General features: G+C 51.5%; 1 protein-coding gene across 2 annotated transcripts in view; it reads left to right on the top strand.

Annotated features, from left to right (window-relative positions):
* The first annotated feature begins 11,269 nt into the window (after window positions 1-11,269).
* ASH2L (ASH2 like, histone lysine methyltransferase complex subunit) overlaps window positions 11,270-23,921 on the top strand; it is a 29,794-nt gene continuing 17,142 nt past the window's right edge. Inside the window, exons 1-9 of one of the 2 annotated variants that reach the window (XM_056116723.1) lie at window positions 11,270-11,467; window positions 12,558-12,624; window positions 12,739-12,884; window positions 15,748-15,836; window positions 16,129-16,223; window positions 17,427-17,522; window positions 21,647-21,742; window positions 22,894-22,969; window positions 23,702-23,719. In XM_056116723.1, coding sequence (XP_055972698.1) covers window positions 11,280-11,467; window positions 12,558-12,624; window positions 12,739-12,884; window positions 15,748-15,836; window positions 16,129-16,223; window positions 17,427-17,522; window positions 21,647-21,742; window positions 22,894-22,969; window positions 23,702-23,719 — 871 coding nt within the window. In that variant the 5' untranslated portion in view covers window positions 11,270-11,279. The remainder of the gene's footprint in view (window positions 11,468-12,557; window positions 12,625-12,738; window positions 12,885-15,747; window positions 15,837-16,128; window positions 16,224-17,426; window positions 17,523-21,646; window positions 21,743-22,893; window positions 22,970-23,701; window positions 23,720-23,921) is intronic. The other variant, XM_056116724.1, reaches the window with a different exon arrangement.

The following is a 23,921-nucleotide window of genomic DNA, read 5'->3' as shown; positions in this document are numbered from 1 at the left end:
TGCAATAAGAGAGAAATGCACCGGCTGGTAGAATGAATAGAGCTAGGGTCAGCAGGTCCTTTAGCTCTTGGGGGTTGCTTAGAATTTAGGAGGGTGGGAATGAGATAGCAAAGCAATAAAAGGAGATTAATGACCCCTCTCAAACATTCACGGGCTGCCCCCTGAGGGTCCTACACCTATACCGTGGACCTAGCAGGGTCCGGCCTCCAGGCCCTCTCCCAATAGTCACTGATTTTCAGGGATTCAGACAAGGAGATTCTCCTTTCAGAACATTTGGCTTTCTCTGTTGTCACCACAAACGTTGCCTTCTCGAATTAAGGGGCAGCATGAGGGCCAGGCCCTTCGGTCCAAGCAGATGCACACACCTGGCAGGGACAGTTAATCCTGCCGGGAGATTAGCGCCTCACTCAGCTCAGGGAGGCAGGTTTCCTAGAAGAATCAGAACATCATTGGCAGGATAGGATGGTAAGGAGTTCTCTCTCTCTCTCTGCAGATTGATTCAGGGTGGGGCATGAGAGGAGGATTATAGGGCTACAACTCCAAATAACTGACTTTCCTCAGTTTCCTCCAGTCTGATTTCTTTTTTTCTTTCTTTTTTTTTTTTTTTTTTTTTTTTTTTTTTTTTTTTTGCTTTTTGGATCACACCCGGCGATGCTCAAGGGTTCTTCCTGGCTCTGCACTCAGGAATCACTCCTGGCGGTGCTCAGGGGACCATATGGGATGGCTGGGAATCGAACCTGGGTTGGCCGCGTGTAAAGCAAACGCCCTGCCCACTGTGCTATGGCTCCAGCCCTTCTCCAGTCTGATTTGACTGTCCCTGCGGGGAATTAGGGAAGGGGAGGCCCATTGGCCAAAAAGGAGAGAACTTGCCCTGACTTCCGAATGTTCTTCAGAGGCATTGGCACAGGAAGCGGGTTTTAGAGGAAGAGCCATTAGGGGTCATTTCCTCTCCCCCCCTTAATTCCAGTTTCTCTCCAGGTTTGGGATTTTTTGGTTTCCAGTTTCAACTCAGTGCTGCCCTCTGCTGGGTAGCCGTTAAAACCAGAAAGGTTGCGCGGGGCTAACCCAGGCTTCACATAAGGACCCCTGAGCACCGCCAGGAGTGATCCCGGAGCACAGAGCCAGGAGTAAGCCCTGACCACAGCCAGGTGTGGCCCAAACAAGAAAAAAAATTTTTTTGAAAATTTTAAAAATGTGAGCTTCGCAACGAATCTCAGAAAAAAACATCAAATCACCCCATATGCGTTTCTGGGCCCTTCTGGGAATGGGGGAGGGCAAATTCCAGCACCTCCCCCCCACACAGACACACACCTGACACCCTCCAGCATAGAAATACACAACAGCTCCACAACTGAGCCTCATCAAACTGTCACACCACCAAGCCCTCCCAGCTGCATACCTCCAAAGTCCACAGTACTGACAGCCCAGCAAATGTGGTGGGAAAGCTGGGTAGAGACTCACCAAGCTCAGCCAACAACAACAACAAAAAAAACAATAACAGAACAGCACCAACTGGCCCAAACTCGGACAATGACTTCAGAAACACCACGATGAGATGAAACAATGATCACAAATTGACTTTTGCTGGTGTGTTTTTTTGATAATTTGCCATTCTGACAAGCAATATGAAGTCAATGTGTTTGTGTCTGCTCAGGGGCCAGGCTGAGGGAGGGGTGGGGCCCCCGTGGAGGGAAGGTGACTCTGGTGCTGGGTTAGTGATGGACACTGAAGGCCTGAAGCTGCTGTGGGGAGTCAGTTTGTACCACAGTGAAGCAGGCAGCAGGCAGACATGGAAATGAGATCTAGGAACATGTAAAACCAGTAGCCCAAGGCTGTCAAGGACCACCTGTGGACACAGGGAGTAAGGCCTGGTAAAGCCTTTACCTGGCACCAGCACAGACTGGAGAAGGCAGGGCAGGGGGGCCAGCAGGAACAAAGGCCTGGAAAGGGATGTCTAGGAAGAGCAGCAGCAGCCCCAACCCCTGGGCAGCACCCTAGGACAGACTCTTACCCAGAAAAAGCTTTCTGGGGCAAGTTGCGAGAAATCCTGGAAAGGAACAGCGCAGGCCACGCCCATGCTGCCCAGTGCTGTCTGTGCCCGGCCCTGGCTCAGCCACTGGTCCCAGGACATGTCACTGCATCGCCCCTCCTGAGATGCTGAAGCCCATACTTCCATCTCTTTATGGAGAAACCTGTATATGTGCACTCTCTCTCCCTCCCTCTTCCTCCCTCTCTCTCTCTCTCCCTCTGTCTCCCTCTCTCTCCTTCTCTCTCTCCCTCTCTCCCTCTCCTCTCTCTCCCTCTCTCGTCTCCCTCCCTCTCTCTTCTTCTTCTCTCCCTCTCCCTCTCTCTTCCCTCTCTCTCCCTCTCTCCCCCCCTCTCTCCTCTCTGTCTTCTTCTCTCCTCTCTCTTCTCTCTCTCTCTCTCTCTCTCTCTCTCTCTCTCTCTCTCTCTCTCTCTCTCTCTTCTCTACCCCTCCCCTTCGTCAGAATGTCCAAATAAAACCTGTTTTTATTTTTCTGCTTGTCTCCTCCTGAATTTACTTTCTGACCGGCAAAGTCAAAGGACCCAAAAGTCCTGGGAAAGTTTAGGACTGACTTTCCCGCAAGGAGCAAGGCTCACTGCTGACCCTTATGAGGCCTCAGTTTCCCTGAACGTTCCCTGGGTGGCAGATCCCCTTCTCCAGGCTGCCGCTGCCCTTCTCCCCACTTCACGGGAGCCATCCATGGGCCCCACCAACATCAATTATGTTTAAATACATTAAAAAGGGAGCGATAGCACAGCGGGTAGGGCGTTTGTCTTGCACGCGGCCGACCCAGGTTCGATTCCCAGCATCCCACACGGTCCTCCGAGCACCGCCAGGAGTAATTCCTGAGTGCAGAGCCAGGAGCATTGCTGGGTGTGACCCAAAAAGCAATAAATAAATACATACATACATACATAAAAAAGACTTTAGGGGGCTGGAGCAATAGCGCAGCGGGTAGGGCGTTTGCCTTGCACACGGCCGACCTGAGTTCGATTCCCAGCATCCCATATGGTCCCCTGAGCACCGCCAGGAATAACTCCTGAGTGCAGAGCCAGGAGTAACCCCTGTGCATCAGCCGGGTGTGACACAAAAAGGGGAAAAAAAAACTTTAGGTACAAATGCAATACCTGTAAAATGATAATGTTTTCATCTTTTTTGGCAGGGGCCACACCTGCAGGACCCGGGCACCATATGGGGGTCAAGCCTGGGTTGGCTGGGTCAGGCCTGGCCTCACCTGCTGTACTATGTCTGCAGATCTCTGCAGTCCTTGTCTTTTTGTGGTTGTTGTTGTCGTCTTTTTTTCCTTTTTGGGTTACACCCGGCGATGTTCAGGGGTTACTCCTGGCTCTGCACTCAGCAATTACTCCTGGCGGTGCTCGGGGGACCCTATGGGATGCTGGGGATCAAACCTGGGTTGGCCATGTGCAAGGCAATTACCCACTCTATCCCCTCTACTATAGCTCCAGTCCCCAGCCCTTGTCTTTTGAAAACGCGGTTTTGAAGTCACACCCAGCTATGCTCAAGGCTTATTCTTGGCTCTGCGCTCAGGATCACTTCTGGAGCACTCAAGGGACCATGAGGTGCTAGGGAGCCAACCCAGGCCAGACGTGTGGAAGGCGTGTGCTCTGCCTTACCCTCTGTGCTATGGCTCCAGCCCCTGCCTTTGCTTTCGGGATCACAACCGGCAGTGCTCAGGGACTACTCCTGGTCTGGTAAATTGGCAGTGGGCATTCCTGGCTGTGCTACAGAACCTGGCAATACTGGGGCTAGAACTAAGAACTTTTGCACAGACTACAAAAGTTTATTTTTGATTTTTGCCACAGTTTTGTAATGACTGATCAACCCAAGCCTTGCAAGATGCAAATTTTGAAAGATGTGCAAATACTGGATAGCTCAAAGGGCTATACCCAGCACAGGTGTGTGTAGCCCCATTTTAAAAAAACAATCTGCTAGTTCCTGGTTTGTTATAAAGCTTTCTTTCAGGAACATTTTTGGGGGGTGGGGGTGTCACACGTGGCAGAGCTCAGGCCCCACCCCCACCCCCCAGCAACTTTTTGTTTGTTTTGTTTTGTTTGGGGGTCACATCCAGTCAAGCTCTGGGGACACTACTGGCTCTGCACTCAGGAATCACTCCCCTAGGAGAGCTATCTTCCCCAACCCTCTAGTAAATATTTAAATTCCTTTCTGTTGTTCTGTGAAACAATAGAACGTTCTTTTTCATCCTGCCCTAAGGCTCTTTTGGTCAAAGAAGCACTTTTGAGTCGGAGGGGAAGCTTTTTAAGTGCTATCAAAGTACCTGGAAACTTCCAGAGTTTGACTGTATTGTTCAGAACTGAATTCTCTCTCTTGGGTTTTTTTTTTTTTCCTTTTGGGTCACACCCAGCAATGCACAGGGGTTACTCCTGGCTCTTCACTCAAGAATTACTCCTGACAGTGCTGGGGGGGGGGGGGGGGGGGGGACCATATGGGATGCTGGGAATCGAACCTGGGTCGGCCGCGTGCAAGGCAAATGCCCTCCCCGCTGTGCTATCGCTGCAGCCCAGGAACAGAATTTTCTTAAGGCCACCAGGTAATTCTAACGTCTCGCCAGGGTTCCGAGCTGTGTGGTTGGGGGTTAAGCAAGAAGGACGTGTAATATGGAGACCACAGAGCAACTCCAGTCCTGTCTCAGAGTTTATTCTGCCGCATTAGCTAATAGTTGGGCACGGGTCCGATGAAACGCTGTTGAGGGGCTGGAGCAATAGCACAGCGGGTAGGGCGTTTGCCTTGCACGCAGCCAACATGGCCGACACAGGTTCGATTCCCAGCATCCCATATGGTCCCCCGAGCACCGCCAGGAGTGATTCCTGAGTGCATGAGCCAGGAGTAACCCCTGAGCATTGCCGGGTGTGACCCAAAAAGCAAAAACAAAAAAAAACAAAAAAACAAAACGCTGTTGAGAGGAGCCACATCAGAGGGAGAATGAAACTCAGTTCCGCTCTCCTCCTCCTCCTCGCTATGCAAAGCTCGAATCCCGGGACTGGCCGGTCTGGTCTCACCAGCTGGGAGCCAGATAGAAATGCAAACATCACAGCCCCACCCTTTGGTGGAAGGAAGGTCACTGCAAAGTGCAGCTTCACTTCTAAGGGCAGGCTCCGGGAGGCAGAAGGTCTGGGTCTAGCTAGGGATTTGAGCTGTCGAGTTTTCTGGAAAACTCCATTCTTCTTGGTGGGAAACAGCAAACCATTATTCACCGAGAAGAGTGAGAGCGTAGTTGGAGCGACAAAAACAGGCATGGCTTGGGGTAAGTGTCGGGGAGGGAACAACCAGGACCTCATGCTCGCAGGTCTCTTTGCCCTCCCCCCTCTTCTCTTTCCATTTTTTTTTTTTTTTTGCTTTTGGGTCACACCCAGCGATGCTCAGGGGTTACTCCTGGCTCATGCACTCAGGAATTGCTCCTGGCGGTGCTCGGGGGACCATATGAGATGCTGGGAATCGAACCTGTGTCGGTCATGTTGGCTGCGTGCAAGGCAACCGCCCTACCCGCTGTGCTATCACTCCATCCCTTTTTTTTTTTGCTTTTTGGGTCACACCTGGCGATGCACAGGGGCTACTCCTGGCTCTGCACTCAGGAGTTACTTCTGGCGGTGCTCAGGGGACCATATGGGATGCTGGGAATCGAACCCAGGTCTGCCGCGTGCAAGGCAAACGCCTTACCCGCTGTGCTATCTCTCCAGCCCCTCTTTGCATTTTTGGGGCACACCTGGCAGTGCTAAGGGGCCCCTGTGCCGGCAGGTCAGAGCCTGGCCATCTAAATGCGCGTGAGCCCTGAAACCATCTCTGCTTTTTGATTTTCCCTTCTGCTTGGGGGCTGCTGTTTCTGTACCCTGGTTGTGGTGCTTGCCGTGTGCCATCAAAGGTGGGAAGAGCAACAGGCAGGCTTTCTAAGTCTATGGTTCCGGGAGAACAGCTGTGGGCATTTTGAGTGCAGTATCTGAGAATATGAGAAGTGCTGGGGCTATTTGAACCCTCAGCTGGACCCAGGCCATTCTCGGGTCAGCTGCTTGAGTCTCTGCTGGGGACAGAGAGCTTCTTAGAACCTGCTCTGGGGGCTGGAGCGATAGCACAGCAGGTAGGGAGCTTGCCTGGCCCGTGGCTGGCCTGTGTTTGATCCTTGGCCTCCCATATGGTCCCAGAGTCCAGGGCCAAGAGTAACCCCTGAGCGTGGCCGCGGTGGGCCCCCGAGTCAAACCTCCACCCCCACGTGCTGTCTGTGACCCTAAATAACCTTTCCTTGCGAAGGAATTCCACTCTGGTGGGTCCTTTGCTTCCTAATCCAAGAAATTAGGAAATTGGGTGGGCTGCCCCCTGCCTCTCCCGCTGGCACTCACTGATGTGGGGAGGGGGCAGAGAATTCTCTTTCAAAGGGGAACTCAGGGTCGGAGCCATAGTACAGCCTTTCACGTGGCCACACCCCATATGGTCTCCAAGCCCCACCCAGAGTAACCCCTGAGCATCAATAGCGCCCCCTGACGGCGAGCCCCCGCTATGTTCACTATGTTCCCTTGTTCCTGCCTACCACCTCACCACCCGCCCCCACCCCGACCCCTCACCCCTCCTAACTGCACACACACCTTCATATCATCTTCCTCCTTCCCTTCAGCCTTGGGAGATGATTGCATTCCCTCCTGGCCATCAATCAAGTCGAACATTTCCAACTCTGCCAGGTGACATCGCCACTACACTTGCTCCCTGTTTGGGGGCCATACCCAGTGATAACTCAGGAGCTACTCCTGGCTCAGTGCTCAGGGTTGCACCTGGATCAGTGCTCAGAGGAGCATAGGGTGCCTAGGGCTGACCCTGAGCCTTCTGCATGCCAGGCGTGTCTCCAGCCCATTTAGTTGGCTCTAACCTTCACCTATTTCATTTTAGTTCCTTATTTGGGTGGTGGGGGCTAGAGGGAGGGGGTCTGAGCTTGAGTCTCACTACTGAGCCATATTCTTGGCCTCTGCCCATGTATTTATTATGCAAGACTGGTGTTTTTTTGCTGTAGTATGTGTTGTGTGTGTGTGTGTGTGTGTGTGTGTGTGTGTGTTTCAGTTACACCTGGTGATGCTCAGGGGTTACTCCTGGTTCTGTGCTTAGGGGACCATATGGGATGCTGGGGATGGAACCCGGGCCAACACCCTCCCGCTGTGCTATGGCTCTGATCCGAGCCACTTTCTCTAGAACGTCGTTCCATCAAACATTAACTTCTATGTTTCAGCCTCTGACAAGTGAATAAAACTGTTTTATTAGCTAAGTCCTCAACTCTTCATCCTCCTTCCACGTAGCATCTGCTTCTCCGCTCCTGCAGACCACATGTGTGCGGCTCTTCACACGCTGAAGCAGTTTGACTCATTACGTTTCAAACAGACATATTATCATGACTCAGGGGTTTTTTTTTTTGTTGTTTTTTTTTTTGCCTTTTGGGTCACACCCGGCGATGCTCAGGGGTTACTCCTGGCTCATGCACTCAGGAATTACTCCTGGCGGTGCTCGGAGGACCATATGGGATGCTGGGAATCAAACCTGGATTGGCTATGTTGGCTGCATGCAAGGCAAACGCCTTACCCACTGTGCTATCGCTCCAGTCCCAAAGTTTCAGGGGGGAAATGGAAAGCTTTGTCTGTATTATTTCTACTGCCATCTCTTCACTTCTCATTCCCTTAGACTGTGAATTCTAACTGCACCTCTCCAGTTAAATCATTCCTGACTTTTCGCTAAAATGAATTACTGGAGGGCCAGCATAAGTTCAGTGGGTTAAGTATTGGCCTGTGTGCTAGAGGCCCGGGTTCGACTGGCCCCACAAGCTCCACCCTCAAGCACTGCCTAATGTTGGCCAATATCCCGCAGCCACCAAACCCACAAGTTAAATGGATCACTGGCGCTGGGGTGAGCACAGGCCTTGCTGTGTGGGACCCTGAGTCTGATCCCTGATATCACCTGTGCTCGCACCCCCGTCAGGCCTAGCCTTGGGAGATTGTGACTCCTATAAAACCAAGGGCCTGAGCAACCATCCAGGTTTAGGGCTTTGCTTGTGTGTCGTGACTTATCCCCATTTCATCCTTGGCCCCCATTTGTTCCCATCAGCAGTGCCCAAGCATCACTTGCGAGCACAGAGCCAGTAAGGACTCCTGAAGAGCCCTGGGTATGGCCAAAACAAGTACATCATTTTTTTTTTCTTTCTGGCCTTTTTTGGGTCATACCCAGAGATGCTCAGGGCTTACTCCCAGCCCTGCACTCAGGAATTATTCCTGTGGGAGTAAATGACTGTGTGGGATGCCAGGGATTGAACCCAGGTCGGCCACGTGGGTATACCCTACCTGCTGTACTATTGCTCCAGCCCCCAAAACATACTTGATTATGGAAGAAACATGAAGAATCATAGAGTTCCCCTCTACCCTGACCCACTTCCTGTGTGGTACAGCACTGTGCCAGGGATCAAACCAGGCTTGGCCGCATGCAAGGCAATTGCCTGAGCCCCTGTACTACATCTCTTGACCCCACATTATGAGGCGAGTTGCTCATCAAGCTCACACACTCTGACCTTGGAAGGACTTAATTCAATCTCCCAGAGTACTGACTAGCAAAAGATTTAGTGGTCTTTTGTTAAAAGCACCACTACAACTAATACCTGGGGGAAGATTCTTTTGAGCTGTTTAGTATACTGATTAATTGGGGTTTCAACCTAATTTTGGCACTTGTCACCAACAATCTTTTTATTTTGTTTTGGGTCCCACCTGGAGGTGCTCAGGACTTCTAGCTCCGCACTCAGGGATCACTCCTGGCAGTGCTCTGGGGACCATATGGGGTACCAGGGATTGAACCCAAGTTGTCTGCGTGCAAAGCAAATGCCCTACTCACTATACCATCTCTCCAACCCCTTGTACCAACAGTTTAAAAAAAAATAGCCAATCAGCTAGTAACTCAGTTAGGTATGCCTGCAGTGTATGGCCCAAGCTCAGCCCCTCGCAGGGCAGAGCCCCCCCTGGAGAGCCTCAGCCTGCTGTTCCTGTTCTGTTGACTATGAGGAACTGTGAAACCGGCTGGGAAATTGCACAGGTGTCCTTCTGGTTGTTGCCCTGAGACAACAGATACAGCTTGGTAAGAGTAGATCCTGGATAGAGAGCTGCACTTTCCTTTTCTAAGGTGGGAAAGACATATCATTAGGCAGTTTACTAGAAATTCCGATCTTAGCACTGATCTCCTGAGAACCTGGGAGGTGGGGGCGGGTTGTGCTGAGTTTGGGGACTGAGGTTCTGAATTATTCTACTTCAGTGATTTCATCTACCAACAATCACTGATTTTCAGGTAAACCATTTTTTTTTAAATTTTTATTAGTGAAACACCATGACGTACAGTTGCAGACTTACAAATTTTTGTGCTTGGGTTTCAATTATACAATGATCAAGTACCCATCCCTCCACCAGTGCCCATTTTCCACCACCACGGGTCCCAGTATCCCTCCCACCCCCCAACCCCCATCCCACCCTGCCTCTGTGGCTTTTTTTTTTAATAGAAAAACTTTGTGATTTTGGGGTTTTTGTTGTTTTTCATTTTGGGGCCACACTCAACAATGGTCAGGGGTTACTCCTGGCAGTGCTCAGGGAACCATACGGGATGCTGCTGATCCAAGCTAAGAATCAAACCCAGGTGGGCTGTGTGCAAAATAAAGGAATTTATTCTTTATTCCTTTAAAGAATACCTGCTTTAAAGGTGCCCTACCTGCTGTCCTCCGTCTCTACTCCCAATAGAAAGATTTATTGTAGAGAAAAGGAAAGAAACTCCACGAAGGGGGAGGAACTTAGTATAGGACTAAGTTCAAATAAGTCATTCTTACACGTTCCATTCTCTGAGCAAGCAAATGCTAAATTTCTTTCTCTGTCAGTTTTATTTTTGTTTGGGGCCACATCTGGCAGTGCTCAGGGCCTCCCCCTGATTTCGTCAGTGATTACTTCTTTTTGGCCTGTTGGGAGAACCCATATGGGGCATGGGGATAGAACCTGCCTGCTACGACTGTCCTAAGCTCTCCACCTCCTAAATTCCTTTATTTTGTGGGGAGGGGTGCTTGGAGACTGTATGGAATGCCTGGGACATCCACATGCAAGGCAAATACCCTACCTAGGCAGCAGGGTCACTCTGCCCTTCCCCCCCCCCCCAGCCCTCCCCCCAAACCTTGCTTTTTCCGCCCTGGTGGTGCCAAGTCGTATCCAACTTGGGTTGACTGTGTGCAATGTCAATGCGCGTTAATTTCTGTCCTATCTCTCTTGCCCGCAAACTTTCTAATTCTTTTCTTTGTTGGGGGGTGGGGGGGGTCACACCTGGGAATGATCAGGTTCCCAAGGGTTGCTCCTGCCTTTGCACTCCAGAATCACCGGTACCGTACGGGATGCCGAGGAGGATGGAACCGGGTCGGCGGTTGGCAAGGACAACGCCCTCCCCGCCCCGTCCCATCCCACGTGCTCTCTAGTGCTAAGTCCTCACGCCGGCACCTCTCCTACTCTGGGGCTCCCGCTCGCCGCCTCTCACGGCACTGGCCTCTTGTGCTTGCCTCTCCCGCCTGCCTGCACCCACTCCCCTGCCCGCCCTGCCCCCCCTCGCCTCTACCCGTCGGGGCCCCCCCGGGTGAGGTCCAGATGCTCGGCCACACGGGCGGTGCCAGGGCTTGCCCCTGCCTCTGCACTCGAGGCACGGGGGCGGGGCCTGCACCAGCTGCTCTGCAAGGAGCCGGCGCTCGGACGCTTCTCCCAATGGGGGGGGCTTTCACTCGGAGCCCCCGGAGCCCGGCTCCGTGCAGCGTGAGCCCGCAGAGTCCCGTGCCCACCCTCAGGTCACCTGCCAAGGCTCCGCCGGCCCCTCCCACGCCGGGCGGGATGCGCAGGCTCCGCCCCCTTAAAGGGACCGCGAGCCCTCGGCCAGGCCTTATTTATTTAATTCTGCTGTTTGGGTCACACCTGGCGATGCACAGGGGTTACTCCTGGCTCATGCACTCAGGAATTACTCCCGGCGGTCCTCAGGGGACCAGATGGGATGCTGGGAATCAAACCCGGGTTGACCGCATGCAAGGCAAACGCCCTCCCCACCCTGCTATCACTCCCGCCCCCTCGGGCAGCCCTTTAAAGGGGCCGCGAGCGCCTCTGCACCCGGCGGGCGGCCCGGTGCCCTCCGACACGGCCCGCCGTCAAGTCGCGCGAGAACAGGGTTCTCACGAGACGTGTGGGAGGCGGCAGCAATGGCGGCGGCGGGAACCGGCCTCGGTCCCGGGGTCGGTGCAGCCCCCGGCCCGGCGGCCGCGGCTCCGAATGCAGCCTCGGCGGAAGAAGGGGACGCGAAGCCCGTGGTGGCGGCCGCTCCGGCCGGAGAGGGACCCTCCGCGGCGCCGGCGGCGGAGGCGGGGTCCGGGGAGGCCGCGGAGAGCGGGTGAGGCGGGCTGGGGCGGGATGCGGCGGGACGGGGTGAGGGGGGCTGGGGCGCGGTGGTCTCTCCCTCCGGCCACCCCTCCGGGCCCAGCCCTTTGCAGACAGGACCCCTTTCCGCTCTGGGGAGCAGGGGTGATGCCCCGCCCCGCCCCGCAGGGGGCTGCCGTGGCCTGGTGACCCTCACTGTAGCCCGGAGAAGAGATGCTTTGTGTGCACAAGCTGGAGAAAGTAACTTGGGTTCTGGTTTGCAGGTTTGGTTTGGTTTGGGAGCCGGTGGTGCTCAGGGCTCACTCCTGCCTCCGAGCTCAGGAATCACTCCTGGCGGTGCTCCAGGAGACCCTATGGGATGCACAACCCCTTGCGTGCAAGGGAAACGCCCTCCCCGCTGCACTGGCTCTCCTGCCCAAAGGAGTAGCAGGCACGGTTCTGCATCTCTGCAAACCTCCCTTAGATCAGTCCCATTCCCGTGTAGTCCTGCCACCCCTCCGGGCCCAGCCCTTTGCAGACAGGACCCCTTTCCTCTCTGGGGAGCAGGGGTGATGCCCCGCCCGCAGGGGTCTGCGGTGTCCTGGTGGCCCTCACTGTAGCCCGGAGAAGAGATGCTTTGTGTGCACAAGCTGGAGGAAGTAACTTGGGTTCTGGTTTGCAGGTTTGGTTTGGTTTGGAAGCCGGTGGTGCCCAGGGCTCACTCCTGCCTCCGAGCTCAGGAATCACTCCTGGCGGTGCTCCAGGAGACCCGATGGGATATGCACAACCCTTGCGTGCAGGGGAAACGCCCTCCCGCTGCACTGGCTCTCCTGCCCAAAGGAGTAGCAGGCACGGTTCTGCATCTCTGCAAACCTCCCTTAGATCGGGCCCATCCCGTGTAGTCCTGGTCTGCAGGAGCCGGCATGGGTGTTGTTGGTGGTCCTGTCCCTCCCAAGCCTGGGCTTCCTGTCGGAGAAGAGACTTTCCTGGAAAGAGCGGTAGGAGGAAGGAGATCAGCTGCTCTGAGCTTTTTTTTTTTTTTTTTTTTGACCATCATCCCTGGGAAGAGGCATTTTCAGGTGGGTGTGCCTGAAAAACTAATGGATGCTTTCATTCTCTTCCAGGGACGCGAATATGGTTGATGTGAGTGGTGGTTTGGAGACAGAATCCGCTAATGGAAAGGATACCCTGGTATGGATTAGTTTGGGATTGTTCTGAAGGCAAATGGAACTTTCATCGTCCTCCAGAGGCTGAAACTATAGAGTCTTGTCAGCTGACTTTGTTCCCTTTGCTCTGTGGCTGCAGGAAGGTTCCGGGGATGCGACAGAGGCCATGGATACTCAGGCAGGCTCTGTGGATGAGGAGAACAGTCGGCAGTTGGGAGAGGTAGAGCTCCAGTGTGGGATATGTACAAAGTGGTTCACGGCGGAAACCTTTGGCATAGATACCACGTGAGTATTTTCGCGTCGTTTTTTGTAAGGCTTGCTTGGGTTTGGTTTGGGTGCTGGATAGTGACCGGTCAGTCTCAGGCCACACCCTTCAGCTGCAGACTTTGCACACCTCTGTGCAGTGAGCGATGAGTGGTGGCCCGGGGAATCGAGCTTGTGAGGCAGGTACTCTAACTCCAGAGCTGTGTGTTGGTTTTTTTTTGTTTGCTTTGGGGCCACACTCGGTGGTGCTCGAGGATTGCTCTTGGCTCTGCGCTCAGGGATCACTCCTGGCTGGAGGGTTGGGGCAGAGGAACGACCTGTCTGCTTTGTGGTGCGAGCCGAGTTCCCTACCAGCTTACTCTCCAATCCCAGGTCTCTTCGTTTTTAATTTTGTGGGGTGAGGGGAATTGGCACATGTGCCCCCAGTGATGCTCAGGAGTTCCTCTTGGCTCTATTTGGGGATTGAGCCCAAGACTCCTGCATGCGGATTATGTTCTCTACTCTTTGAGCTGTTGGGCTTCTCCTGGTCCTGGTTACTGAGGGATGGGGGTGGGAGTGCATATGAGCTTGTGCTCAGGCTTACTCTGGGGACCATATGGGGATGGGACCTGGGTCAGCCATGTATAGGCACGTGACCTGCCTGCTGTACTATTCTCTCTGGCCCCTTAGTTACAATTTTAAGAAATGTCTTTATACACCTGTCCCCTTTTTCACGGGGCTTTTTTACAATGTTATTAACACCTACAATAGATACTTAATACAATTAAAAGCCATTATGTAAAGGAGCTACTTTGTCTTCCCTCTCAACTAAAGTAGAATTCATACTGAACTATTTCCCCCAAAAGATCCAGGAACAACCTTCCAGGTGCTAAATTATCCACTGGTAATCCACAGGGTCTTAACTAATTTTTGTGACAAAATTTCAGGTATTTATAACAGGGAGTCTTTTTGGTCTTGGTCTGTTGGGGTTTTTTTGTTTGTTTGTTTTTTGCTTTTTGGGTCACACTGGGTGATGCACAGGGTTTCCTCCTGGCTTTGCACTCAGGAATTACTCCTGGCGGTGCTTGGGGGGGCATAAGGGATGCTGGGAATCAAACCTGGGTCTGCCACGTGCAAGGCAAATGCCTTACCTGCTGTGCTATCGCTCCAACTCTGGTCTTGGTCTGTTGTTAACTTTGTGGTTATTGTTTTGGTTTGCCTTGTGGCCACGCAGCGGGTCAGGCATCGCTCACTTGGCTGTGCTCGGGGACCCAGCTAGAATCAGCCCCTGCAAGGCATGGGCTACCCTTTGCTACCTCTCTGGCTCTCCTGTTTTGTTTTGTTGTCACACCTGGCAGTGCTCAGGGCTTAACTCCTGAATCTGCACTCAGGAATTACTCCTGACAGGGATTGGGGGACCATATGGGGTTCTGGAGAATTGAACCCGGATTGACCATGTGCAAGGCAGGAGTCCTACCCGCTGTATATCTCTCCAGCCACTGGGCCTCCTTTTAAAAATTTTTTTTTGTCTTGTGGGGTTTTTTTTGGTGGGGATTCCGGGGGTGGGGGGATGGGAAGGGGGCACACTGGATGTATTCAAGGTTTACTCTTGGCTCTGCACCCAGGAATCACTGCTTACAGTGCTCAGGGAACCATATGTGGTGTTGCGGATTGAAACTGGGCAAGACAAACTTCTGATACCTGCTATACTATCTCTCAAGCCCCCTTTTAAAGTTTTTTTGTTGTTGTTTGTTTGGGGGATACACTTGTCGGTGCTCAAGGCTTACTCCTGACTCTGTGCTCGGGGAACCATATGGGATGTCAGGAGTTAAACCTGGTGAAGTACTTGTAAGGCAGGATCCTTATGCACTCTGGTATTTTTTCCCAGTCCTTGTCCCCCCACCCCCTACTTATTTGTTTGGGGGCCACACCTGGTGATGCTCAGGAGTTACTCCTGATCCTGCACTCAGGAGTTACTCCTGCTACTACTCTGGGGACAATATGGGATGCTGGCAATCGAACCCAGGTCAGCTGTGTGCAAGGCAGACTCCCTGTCTTATGCGCTATCTCTCTAGGCCACCGCCCAATGCTTTAAGTTTTAAGAGTGCCTTACAGACTGGAAAGAGTATAGCTCAGTGGGCTGGAGGGCATGCTTCACATGCAGGGTATGGATTCAGTCCCTGGCACCCCATTGTCCTCCTGAGCAACCCCAGGAACAACCTCTAAGGTCTGCGTTGGAAATTTGGAAATAGCCCCTGAGTTACCTCACCCTGAGCACTGCAGGGTGTGACCTCCAGATACACAAACATAGTCAGTATATTAACAAGACAGAGGGATAGTCCACCATGGAGATGTGCCTGGCACGTTTGAGACCCTGAGTTCAGTTCCTGGCACTACTCACTGCCCCCCAGCACCAAGCGGTGCAATCCCCTTAGGAGGTTCAAGGGACCAGGCACTTACTTGCCTTTCGCGTGTGGGACCAGCCCCGTTTGGTCTTCTGTACCACATATGGTTTCCCAGTTTCTAGCAGGAGGGACCCTTGAGCCCAGAGCATGAGTAAGCCCTGAGCTTACCACTGGGTGTGGCCTCTGGAAAAAGTAAATTAAAAATTTTAGGTTTTTAAGTAACTTTTTTTTTTTTTGGTCACACCTGGCAATGCACCGGGGTTATTCCTGGCTCATGCGCTCAGGAATTACTCCTGGCAGTGCTCAGGGGACCATATGGGATGCTGGGAATCGAACCTGGGTTGGCTGCATGCAAGGCAAATGCCCTCCCCGCTGTGCTATTGCTCCAGCCCCTTTAAATAACTTTTCAGCCAACTTTTCACAAGGGAGAGTGAAGATGACTTCTTACGGGGAATTGCGTGTTCAGGAGTTCCCTCATTTGTCCATTCGACTACCTACAGGTCCTGCCTGCCGTTCATGACCAACTACAGTTTTCATTGCAACGTGTGCCATCATAGTGGGAATACCTATTTTCTGCGCAAGCAAGCAAGTAAGAACAAATTGTGGAAGGTTACACAGTGTTTGTCCTCTGGTCAGCACCCCAGGGATGGGAGGCAGGGCACAACATGGGCTCCGCTGAATCAGGAGACCTCTGCTCGGCAGTTGATAGAAGTTAGGTCGGGGGTTAGTGTTGAATAATTGCCCTTCTCTATTTCAGACCAAATGGTGATTTAGCTCTTTGTTGCTCTGGTTGCTGGTTTGTGGGTGACTTGGTTTGGTATTCTTTGGTCGTCGGAGTAGAATGCTATAGGTGACTCTGTCATCCTTTATATTTTTCGTAGACTTGAAGGAAATGTGCCTTAGTGCTTTGGCCAACCTGACATGGCAGTCTCGAACGCAGGATGAGCATCCAAAAACCATGTTCTCCAAAGATAAGGTAGGGGTGGGATTAATGGACTTATGATCTTGCCAAAGAATCAGGTAGGACTTGGAAATGTGTCTGTAACAGTATGTACTTTCAGGCTGGGGAGTTACCACCAAGGACAGGAGCACAAGCTTTGCTTGCTGGACCCTTGGGGTTGATCCCCAGTGTCGCATGGTCTCCTTAGTGCCTGTAGGAGTGAACCCTGAGTACTCTGCTGGGAGTAGCCCCCAGCTCCCCCTAAAAAGGGCAGGAAGTGATTTCATTCTGATTTTTATAAATATGACTACTGATTCAGTGGTCAGTTTTTTGTTTTGTTTTTGGACCATAACTGGTGATGCTCAGGGCTTATTTCTGGCTCTGTGCTCACACTCCTGGTGATGCTCAGGGACCATATGGAGTACTGGGGATCGAACCTGGGTCAGCCGCGTGCAGGGCTGCTGTACTATCCAGCTCCAGTGATCACACTCATGCTGCACTAACTTCCTGTGGAATACACATTATAATATGCCAGTTGGCTTATTTGTAGTCTTTTAAAAGCATGCAGTCGTATATGTGTTATTTTTGAGGAGAACGTGATGAAGAAGGGGGTGTTTGTTTCAACATCACCCAGTGGTGCTCATGGGGCCCATAGGTAGTGCTAGGGATCAAACTCAGTTCAGTCATGTGCAAGGCCAACATTTTACCCACTTAATTTAGCATATTTATATCCACCTGCTTTGATTTAAATCTTAAAAAAGTTGCACTGAACAATGCTTATCCTCCCATCTTCTCCTCCTTTACACTGATATTTTTCTCTCTCTCTTTTTTGGTGGTGGTATTTGTTTTTGTTTTGGGGCCACACCCAGTGATGCTCAGGACTTACTCCTGGCTCTGCACTCAAGGATCACTCCTGGTGGGCTCTAGGGGCCCACCAGGAGTACTATTTCTCCAGCCCCAAGTAGCGTGTTTTAAGAGAACTGCATTGGGCCAGAGATACAATACAGCAGGTGAACTGTTTGCCTGCACTTGGCTGACCTTGGTGTGATCCTCCAAGCTCTGCCAGAAGTTGTGCCTGAACTCCTTTGGTTGTGACCCAAAAGGGGGAAGAAAGGAATATTTATACAGTGACTTAAGACTATCCGGAGTTTTACTCTTGATTCTGGGAAAATGTCATTTTTTGTGAATGTAGCTTTGAAAGTAGAAATAACAGTCTGATTTTTTTGTTTTACAAATTAGGACATCATACCATTTATCGATAAGTACTGGGAGTTCATGACAACCAGACAGCGACCTGGAAAAATGACATGGCCAAATAACATTGTTAAAACAATGGTAAGTAGACAAGTAGGGATTAGATTTGATGATTAGAAAGTGAGTTTGTAAGCACTGAATTAATTAAGCAATTAGGAACAACTTAGTGTTTTTTTTGTTTTGTTTTTTTGCTTTTGGGGTCACACTCAGCAGTGCACAGAGGTTACTCCTGGCTCATGCAATCAGGAATTACTCCTGGCGGCGGTCAGGGGACCATATGGGGTGCCGGGAATCCAAGCTGGGTCGCCCTCTGCAAGGCAAATGCCCTACCGGCTGTGCTATTGCTCCAGCCCCAAGGACAACTTAGTTTAAAATCTGAGAGTTTGTAGCACAGCTGCATGTAAATATCAACCTTCAACCCTTTCTCTCAAAGTGAGATGCACATTGTATCTCTTTCTGTTTGTTTTGTTTTGTGGCCATACCTGGCTTTGCTGGGGGACCATAAGTGCCGGGTGTGGAACCAGTGCACCCTCCCCTCTGTGTTATGACTCCGGTTGAGTCCCCAACATGTGTCTCCTTTTTTTTTTTTTTGTAGGAGTACTGCTATTTGTTCAGCCACTGATTAGCTGATTGAATTGTACCTAAACTCCGCCTTACTTTTTTTTTCCATTTTTTATAATTTTATTTATTGAATCACTGTGAGAGCAGTTACAAAGCTTTTGGGTCTAAGTCTCGGTCATACAATGAAACACCCGTATCTTCACCAGTGCCCATTTTCCACCCCTAACAACCCCAGTATCCCCCCATCCCACACCCTCCCCCTACCTGTGGGGCAGATGATTTCCGCATTACTCTCTCTCTACTTTGATTACATTCAATATTTTGACACCAGACCCACCATTATTATTTGGGATTTTACTCCAACACTCAGATCTGCTGAAAAGGCAACAGTAGACAATTTGTTTTCTATTGCTGGTTATGAATAACATATGATATCGCATGGCTGCAGTAATGGCCGCGGGATTTTGAAATTCTGAAATTTTAACACTTAAATCTGGAGGGATTTCTGCCAAAAGCCACTGGGTTTCGAGATCTGCTCCTGAGACTCTGGGATCATGGCCGTTGAGCAGCTTGATGAGGAGCCAGAGAGGCCGTTCGTGGGCGATGACTTGAGGTCTCATTGGGGTGGGGAGGACATGCCCAGCTCCACCCCATCCCGTGAGGCCCAACAAGTTTTGTCACTGTGGGTCCAAGCCTGACTGTCCAGTGGCCTCTGGAGGATGACGGCCACCGAGCCGCCAGAAGGAAACAGGTAGAGGGATAGCACCCTTTCCCCCCTGGGGTGGCCCGGCAACAGTAACCTACTGCGGGGTCCGGACACATTTCTGCCAAAAGCTGCTGGGTTTCGAGATTTGTTTCTAAGTCTCTGGGATCAAGGCTGTTAAGCAGCTTGATCAGGAGCCAGAGAGGCCATTTGTGGGCGATGACTTGGGGTCTCGTTGGGGTGGGGAGGACAGGCCTGGCTCCCGCCCATCCCGTGAGGCCCAACAAGTTTCGTCACTGTGGGCCCAAGCCTGACTGTCCAATGGCCTCTGGAGGATGACGGCCACTAAGCCGCCAAGAGGGAGCAGGCGGAGGGACAATACCCTTTTCTCCCTGGGGTTGCCAGGCGACAGTAATGTACTGTGGGGTCCGGACGCATTTCTGCCAAAAGCCACTGGGTTTTGAGATTTGTTTCTGAGTCTCTGGGATCATGGCCGTTAAGCAGCTTGATCAGGAGCCAGAGAGGCCGTTCATGGGCGATGACTTGGGGTCTCGTTGGGGTGGGGAGGACAAGCCCGGCTCCACCCCCATCCCGTGAGGCCCTGTGTGTCTCGTCACTGGGGGCCCAAATGTAACTATCCCAGTGGCCTCTGAAGGATGGCAGCCCAGAACAGGCCAAGGCACGAAACCTATTCCCACCTGGGTTGGCCCAGCACCGGTAGCCTACTGCAGGGACCGGACGCATTTCTACCTAAAGCCGCTGGGCTCCGAGATTCGTTTCTGAGTCTCTGGGATCATGGCCATTAATGCAGTTCAATCAGGAACCAGAGAGGCCGTACCTCCAATTATATAGCTGAGCCGGAGGTGGTTTGTGGGTGTGTTTCCCACATACCTAACTTTTGGCCGTTTACTTTCTTGGTTAACTTTGCCCCAAGTTTTTGGGGTCTGGCCAAAGGCACAGCAGCAATTTCACAGTATCTGAAAGTCTGAAGGCGCCATGAGACTGCTGATGCACTCGCCTCACAGGTACAGATTGACCTGCTGGCGGCACAATACCCCCTATGTGTCTCCTTTTTTGGATTCAGTAGGTCAAGCCCATGGCAGGCCTCAGACAGGTAAAGTATGTGCCCTCCCACGGAGAGCCATTTCCCTGGGCCTTTTTTTTTTTTTTTTTTTTTTTTGGCTTTTTGAGCCATACTCTTGAGTTCTCAGGGGAGACCATATGGGCTGCCCTTGGTTCCCTGGTCAGCTGTATGCGAGGTAAACACCCGCCTGTCTGTGCTCTTGCTCTGGGCGCTGGAGCATTGTTTAAGAGGCTATCATCAGTGGTATAGTTTTTGCTGGACTTTGAAACCCTTGTCCACTGCTCCTTGATATAATTCTATACTGAAATTGGAAACAGCTTATTTTTTCTGAAAATTTTGTTCTAAAAAAAAGATTCTTTTCGGGGCCTGAGCAAAGCACAGCGAGCTGGGCATTTGCCTTGCACAGGGCCAACCCGGGTTCAATCCCTGGTATTCCATATGGTCCCCCAAGCACTGCCAGGAGGAATTCTTTTTTTTTTTTTTTTGAGGGGTGGTCACACCCAACAATGCTCAGGTGTTTCTCCTGGCTCTGCACTCAGGAATTACTCCTGGCCGTGCTCAGGGTCCATATGGGATGCTGGGAATCAAACCTGGGTCAGGCCTCTTGCAAGGTGAATGCTCCACCTGCTGTGCTATCACTCAAGTCCCAAGAGTAATTCTTAGAGTACAGAGTCAGCAGAGACCCCTGAGCACTGTGGAGTGTGGCCCCCAAAATCAGAATAAAGAAATGAAAATGTTTGTTTTATACGTTTAGAGCTGAACAGATCTTAGTCACTTTCTTTGCTAAGTTTGGTACCTGGCACCGTACTTTTTCTCCTGAGCCCTGTCAGGAATGATCCTTGAGCACAGAGCCAGCAATAGCCCCAGAGCACCTCAGTAGTCCCCACCCACAGAGTTCAGGCCTCTGTGAACACCAGTCTCAGCTGTGCAAGCCCCGCAGCACAGCCAAGCCTGTGTGTAGTCCCGCCAGTAGGGCAGTGAAGGGCCCGGAAGGGAGAACAGGCTCTGCTCCAGGACATACGGGATGCCAGGCAAGCTCCTTTCCCTCCGTACTGTTTCTTCAGCCCCAGTTTATTTTCAAAGAGGCATCTTGGGGCTGGAGTGATAGCACAGTGGGTAGGGCGCTTACCTTGCACGCGGCCGACCCGGGTTCTATTCCCAGCATCCCATATGGTCCCCCAAGCACTGCCAGGAGTAATTCCTGAGTGCAGGGCCAGGAGTAATCTCTGAGCTTCAATGGGTGTGACCCAAAAAGCAAAAACAAAACAAAATAAGGAGCATCTGAAGAATCTTGTAAGTAAATTATTACATTCTTGTGTACTGAAGTGGAGGATTAAGTTAAGATTATGAACGAAAGGGGCTTGGACCACACTCAGCTGTACTCAGGGTTACTCCTGGCTCTGGACTCCAGGATCATTCCTGGCAGGGCTTGTGGTATCATATGGGGTGCCAGGGGGTGGACCCCATATGGTTCAAGTTCTGTGTGCAAGACAAGCGCCCTCCCCGCTGTCCTGCTGTACTATCTTTGGCCCTTCCCTTTTTTTTTCTTTTTGGGTCACACCCAGCGATGTTCAGGGTTACTCCTGGCTCTATGTAGACTCAGGAATTACTCCTAGCGGTGCTCGGGGGACCATATGGGATGCCGGGGATCGAACCTGGGTCAGCTGCATACAAGGCAAACGCCCTACCCGCTGTGCTGTCGCTCTTTCTTTCTTTTTTTTTTTTTTTGGTCCCAAATTATTCTGCTTCAATGCTTTTTGCCAAGAAAATACTTTTTCTAGAGATGGCATCTTGGGGTTGATTTCTGGCATTGGTGGTCGATCATCAGGTAATTCTATAACGTTTTTCCTTTTTCAGAGTAAAGAGAGAGATGTATTCTTGGTCAAGGAGCACCCTGACCCTGGCAGTAAGGACCCAGAGGAAGATTATCCGAAATTTGGACTCTTGGATCAGGTGCGTTCATGTGCCATGTGCTCCCCTTGGTTCTGACGTCTTGGAAACAGGGTGTGCTTGTGTGTGGGCCTCCTCAGCATACTGCGGCCCTCTGCTGTGTGCCCGTCCCCATGTCTTCATAGCATCGTCACCTTCTTAACTTCTGTTCCTGCATGTGAGCTTAAGCGTGCTGTTTCAGGTGGCTGGGAGGTAACTCCCCAGCACCCAACAAAAGCGTCGCCTGCAGGAGCTCCTGGCTCAGTCCCAGCACCACAGAAGCCGTGCCGCCCCACCTCCTCTGTGCTTTCCTTTTGCCTAAAATTTTGCTCTTGAATTTTATTTTTGTTGTTTAAGGGCCAGAGAGAGTACAGAGGTAAGATGCTACATGCGCCCCACTCGGTTTGATTCCCCTCACCTGCACCACACACGGTCCTTCAGCCGGGAGTGACCCCTGAGCGCAGAGCCAGGACTAAGCCCTAAGGACTAGCTGGTGTTGCCCAAAACAAAAACTTGATTGTTGGCCAGGGATGTAGCTCAGAGAGAGCACCTGCCTTGCACGTGTGCACCCTTGCTCCAAAACACAAATAGTTGTGTGGGAGTATTTGTTGTTTTCACTAGTGAAAATATCCAGCTGGAATAATGCTATGCCATGTAGACCAGCAGAGGGCCAGGGGGATCACAAGTAACTGTTGTGAAGATCCATATTGCCTTACTGTGCATAAATGGAGGGAAGACAGTTTCCACTGTGTGTTCAGTAGCAGAATGCAGAATTTTTTTTTCTTTTTGGGTCACACCCGGCGATGCTCAGGGGTTACTCCCGGCTCATGCACTCAGGAATTACCCCTGGCGGTGCTCGGGGGACCATATGGGATGCTGGGAATTGAACCCAGGTTGGCCACAGGCAAGGCAAAGTCCCTACCCACTGTGCTATTACTCCAGCCCCAGAATGCAGAATTTTTTAGCAGTGCCATAAAATACTTGATTCACATCACTGAAAATTGAAAGTAACACAAAGAGATTCAGGTTCTTGTCTTACCAATTGAGAAGCATTGGGCCTGCATTCTCAAGGAGCTCACTGTAGGGGGCTTGGTTTGCCTTTTCTCCCTCCGCCACTCCACTCACATCTGCCTCAGCCTAGCCTCCCTCCTTACTTGGATATTTTTTTCCTCCAGGATCTTAGTAACATCGGTCCTGCTTATGATAACCAAAAGCAGAGCAGCGCCATGTCTACCGGTGGAAATCTAAATGGTAAGTGTCCACGTGTCTCGTGGATGAGAAGTTTGTGAACTGTTGTATCCAAGTGTGCCTAGCCAGAATGGGTGTTCTTTGGAGTTGACTTTTAACTGGCTGTTTAACAACTGGCTTTAAGTCCCAAGCTCAGTTTCAGGGGCTAGCCAGGGAGTTGACAGATGGTGGTGGAGAGCTGTTTCCACTGCCACCACGATTGGTCTCCCAAGTGAAAGCGATAACATGAACCAAGTACAGTTTGGAGGTCAGATTCACTGTTTGTACTAACTAGGCCCCCCGCTGCTGCCCCTTCTTCGATGGTCCTGCTCTTCACGCTCATTCCTTCCTTCAGCTGTAACATTTAGCATACTTTCTATGCCCATCGTTTGACCTTTCGTGCCTCTAAAGTCTGACTTTATTTGCATGAAAGCATGTCCGTCTTGATGACGTGGCGTGGCATGTTCCCCCTCAGGAGCCATCGGGCAGGAATTCCTCCCCTTCGTGACGGGCAGCGACCTCGGGAGGGTTGGCGAGATGCGAGGTCGCCAGCTCTTCTCTGACACCTGGCTTTATTACCGTGCCTTTCCGCGTGGCAGTGCCATAAGTAACAGTCACTTCCACTGTCAGGGGTGTCCTAAGGTAGTTTGGAAAGAGCAAGTGAAGTTTTTCTCTTGTTACGCCATTCCCCCACCCCCACCCCGCCTGTACCTGTTAAACTCTGACAAACTTGTGGTGCCACTTCTGTTCCTGCAGGTGGAGCCTCTCTGGGAGGTGAATTTCTCCTTTGTCTTCTTTCTGCCCCTCAGACTTAAGTATTTTGTGGCTTGGAAAGTGCTTTTTGCTGACTTGTGGTAGTAGCTGAAACTAAACTTCAGGTCGAAAGCATTGTGGAAATGGTGGCAGTAGCTGTAGTTGGAAATGAGAGCTCCCGTTGGACGTAGTAACTAAGAGCTTGTATGTTGTCATATCCTGC

The sequence above is a fragment of the Sorex fumeus genome, unplaced genomic scaffold (genome assembly GCF_029834395.1).
Source record: "Sorex fumeus unplaced genomic scaffold, SorFum_2.1 ptg000033l, whole genome shotgun sequence".
Taxonomy (NCBI): domain Eukaryota; kingdom Metazoa; phylum Chordata; class Mammalia; order Eulipotyphla; family Soricidae; genus Sorex; species Sorex fumeus.
Note: the sequence above shows the minus strand (reverse complement) of the source record. Positions and strands in the feature narration are given on the sequence as shown.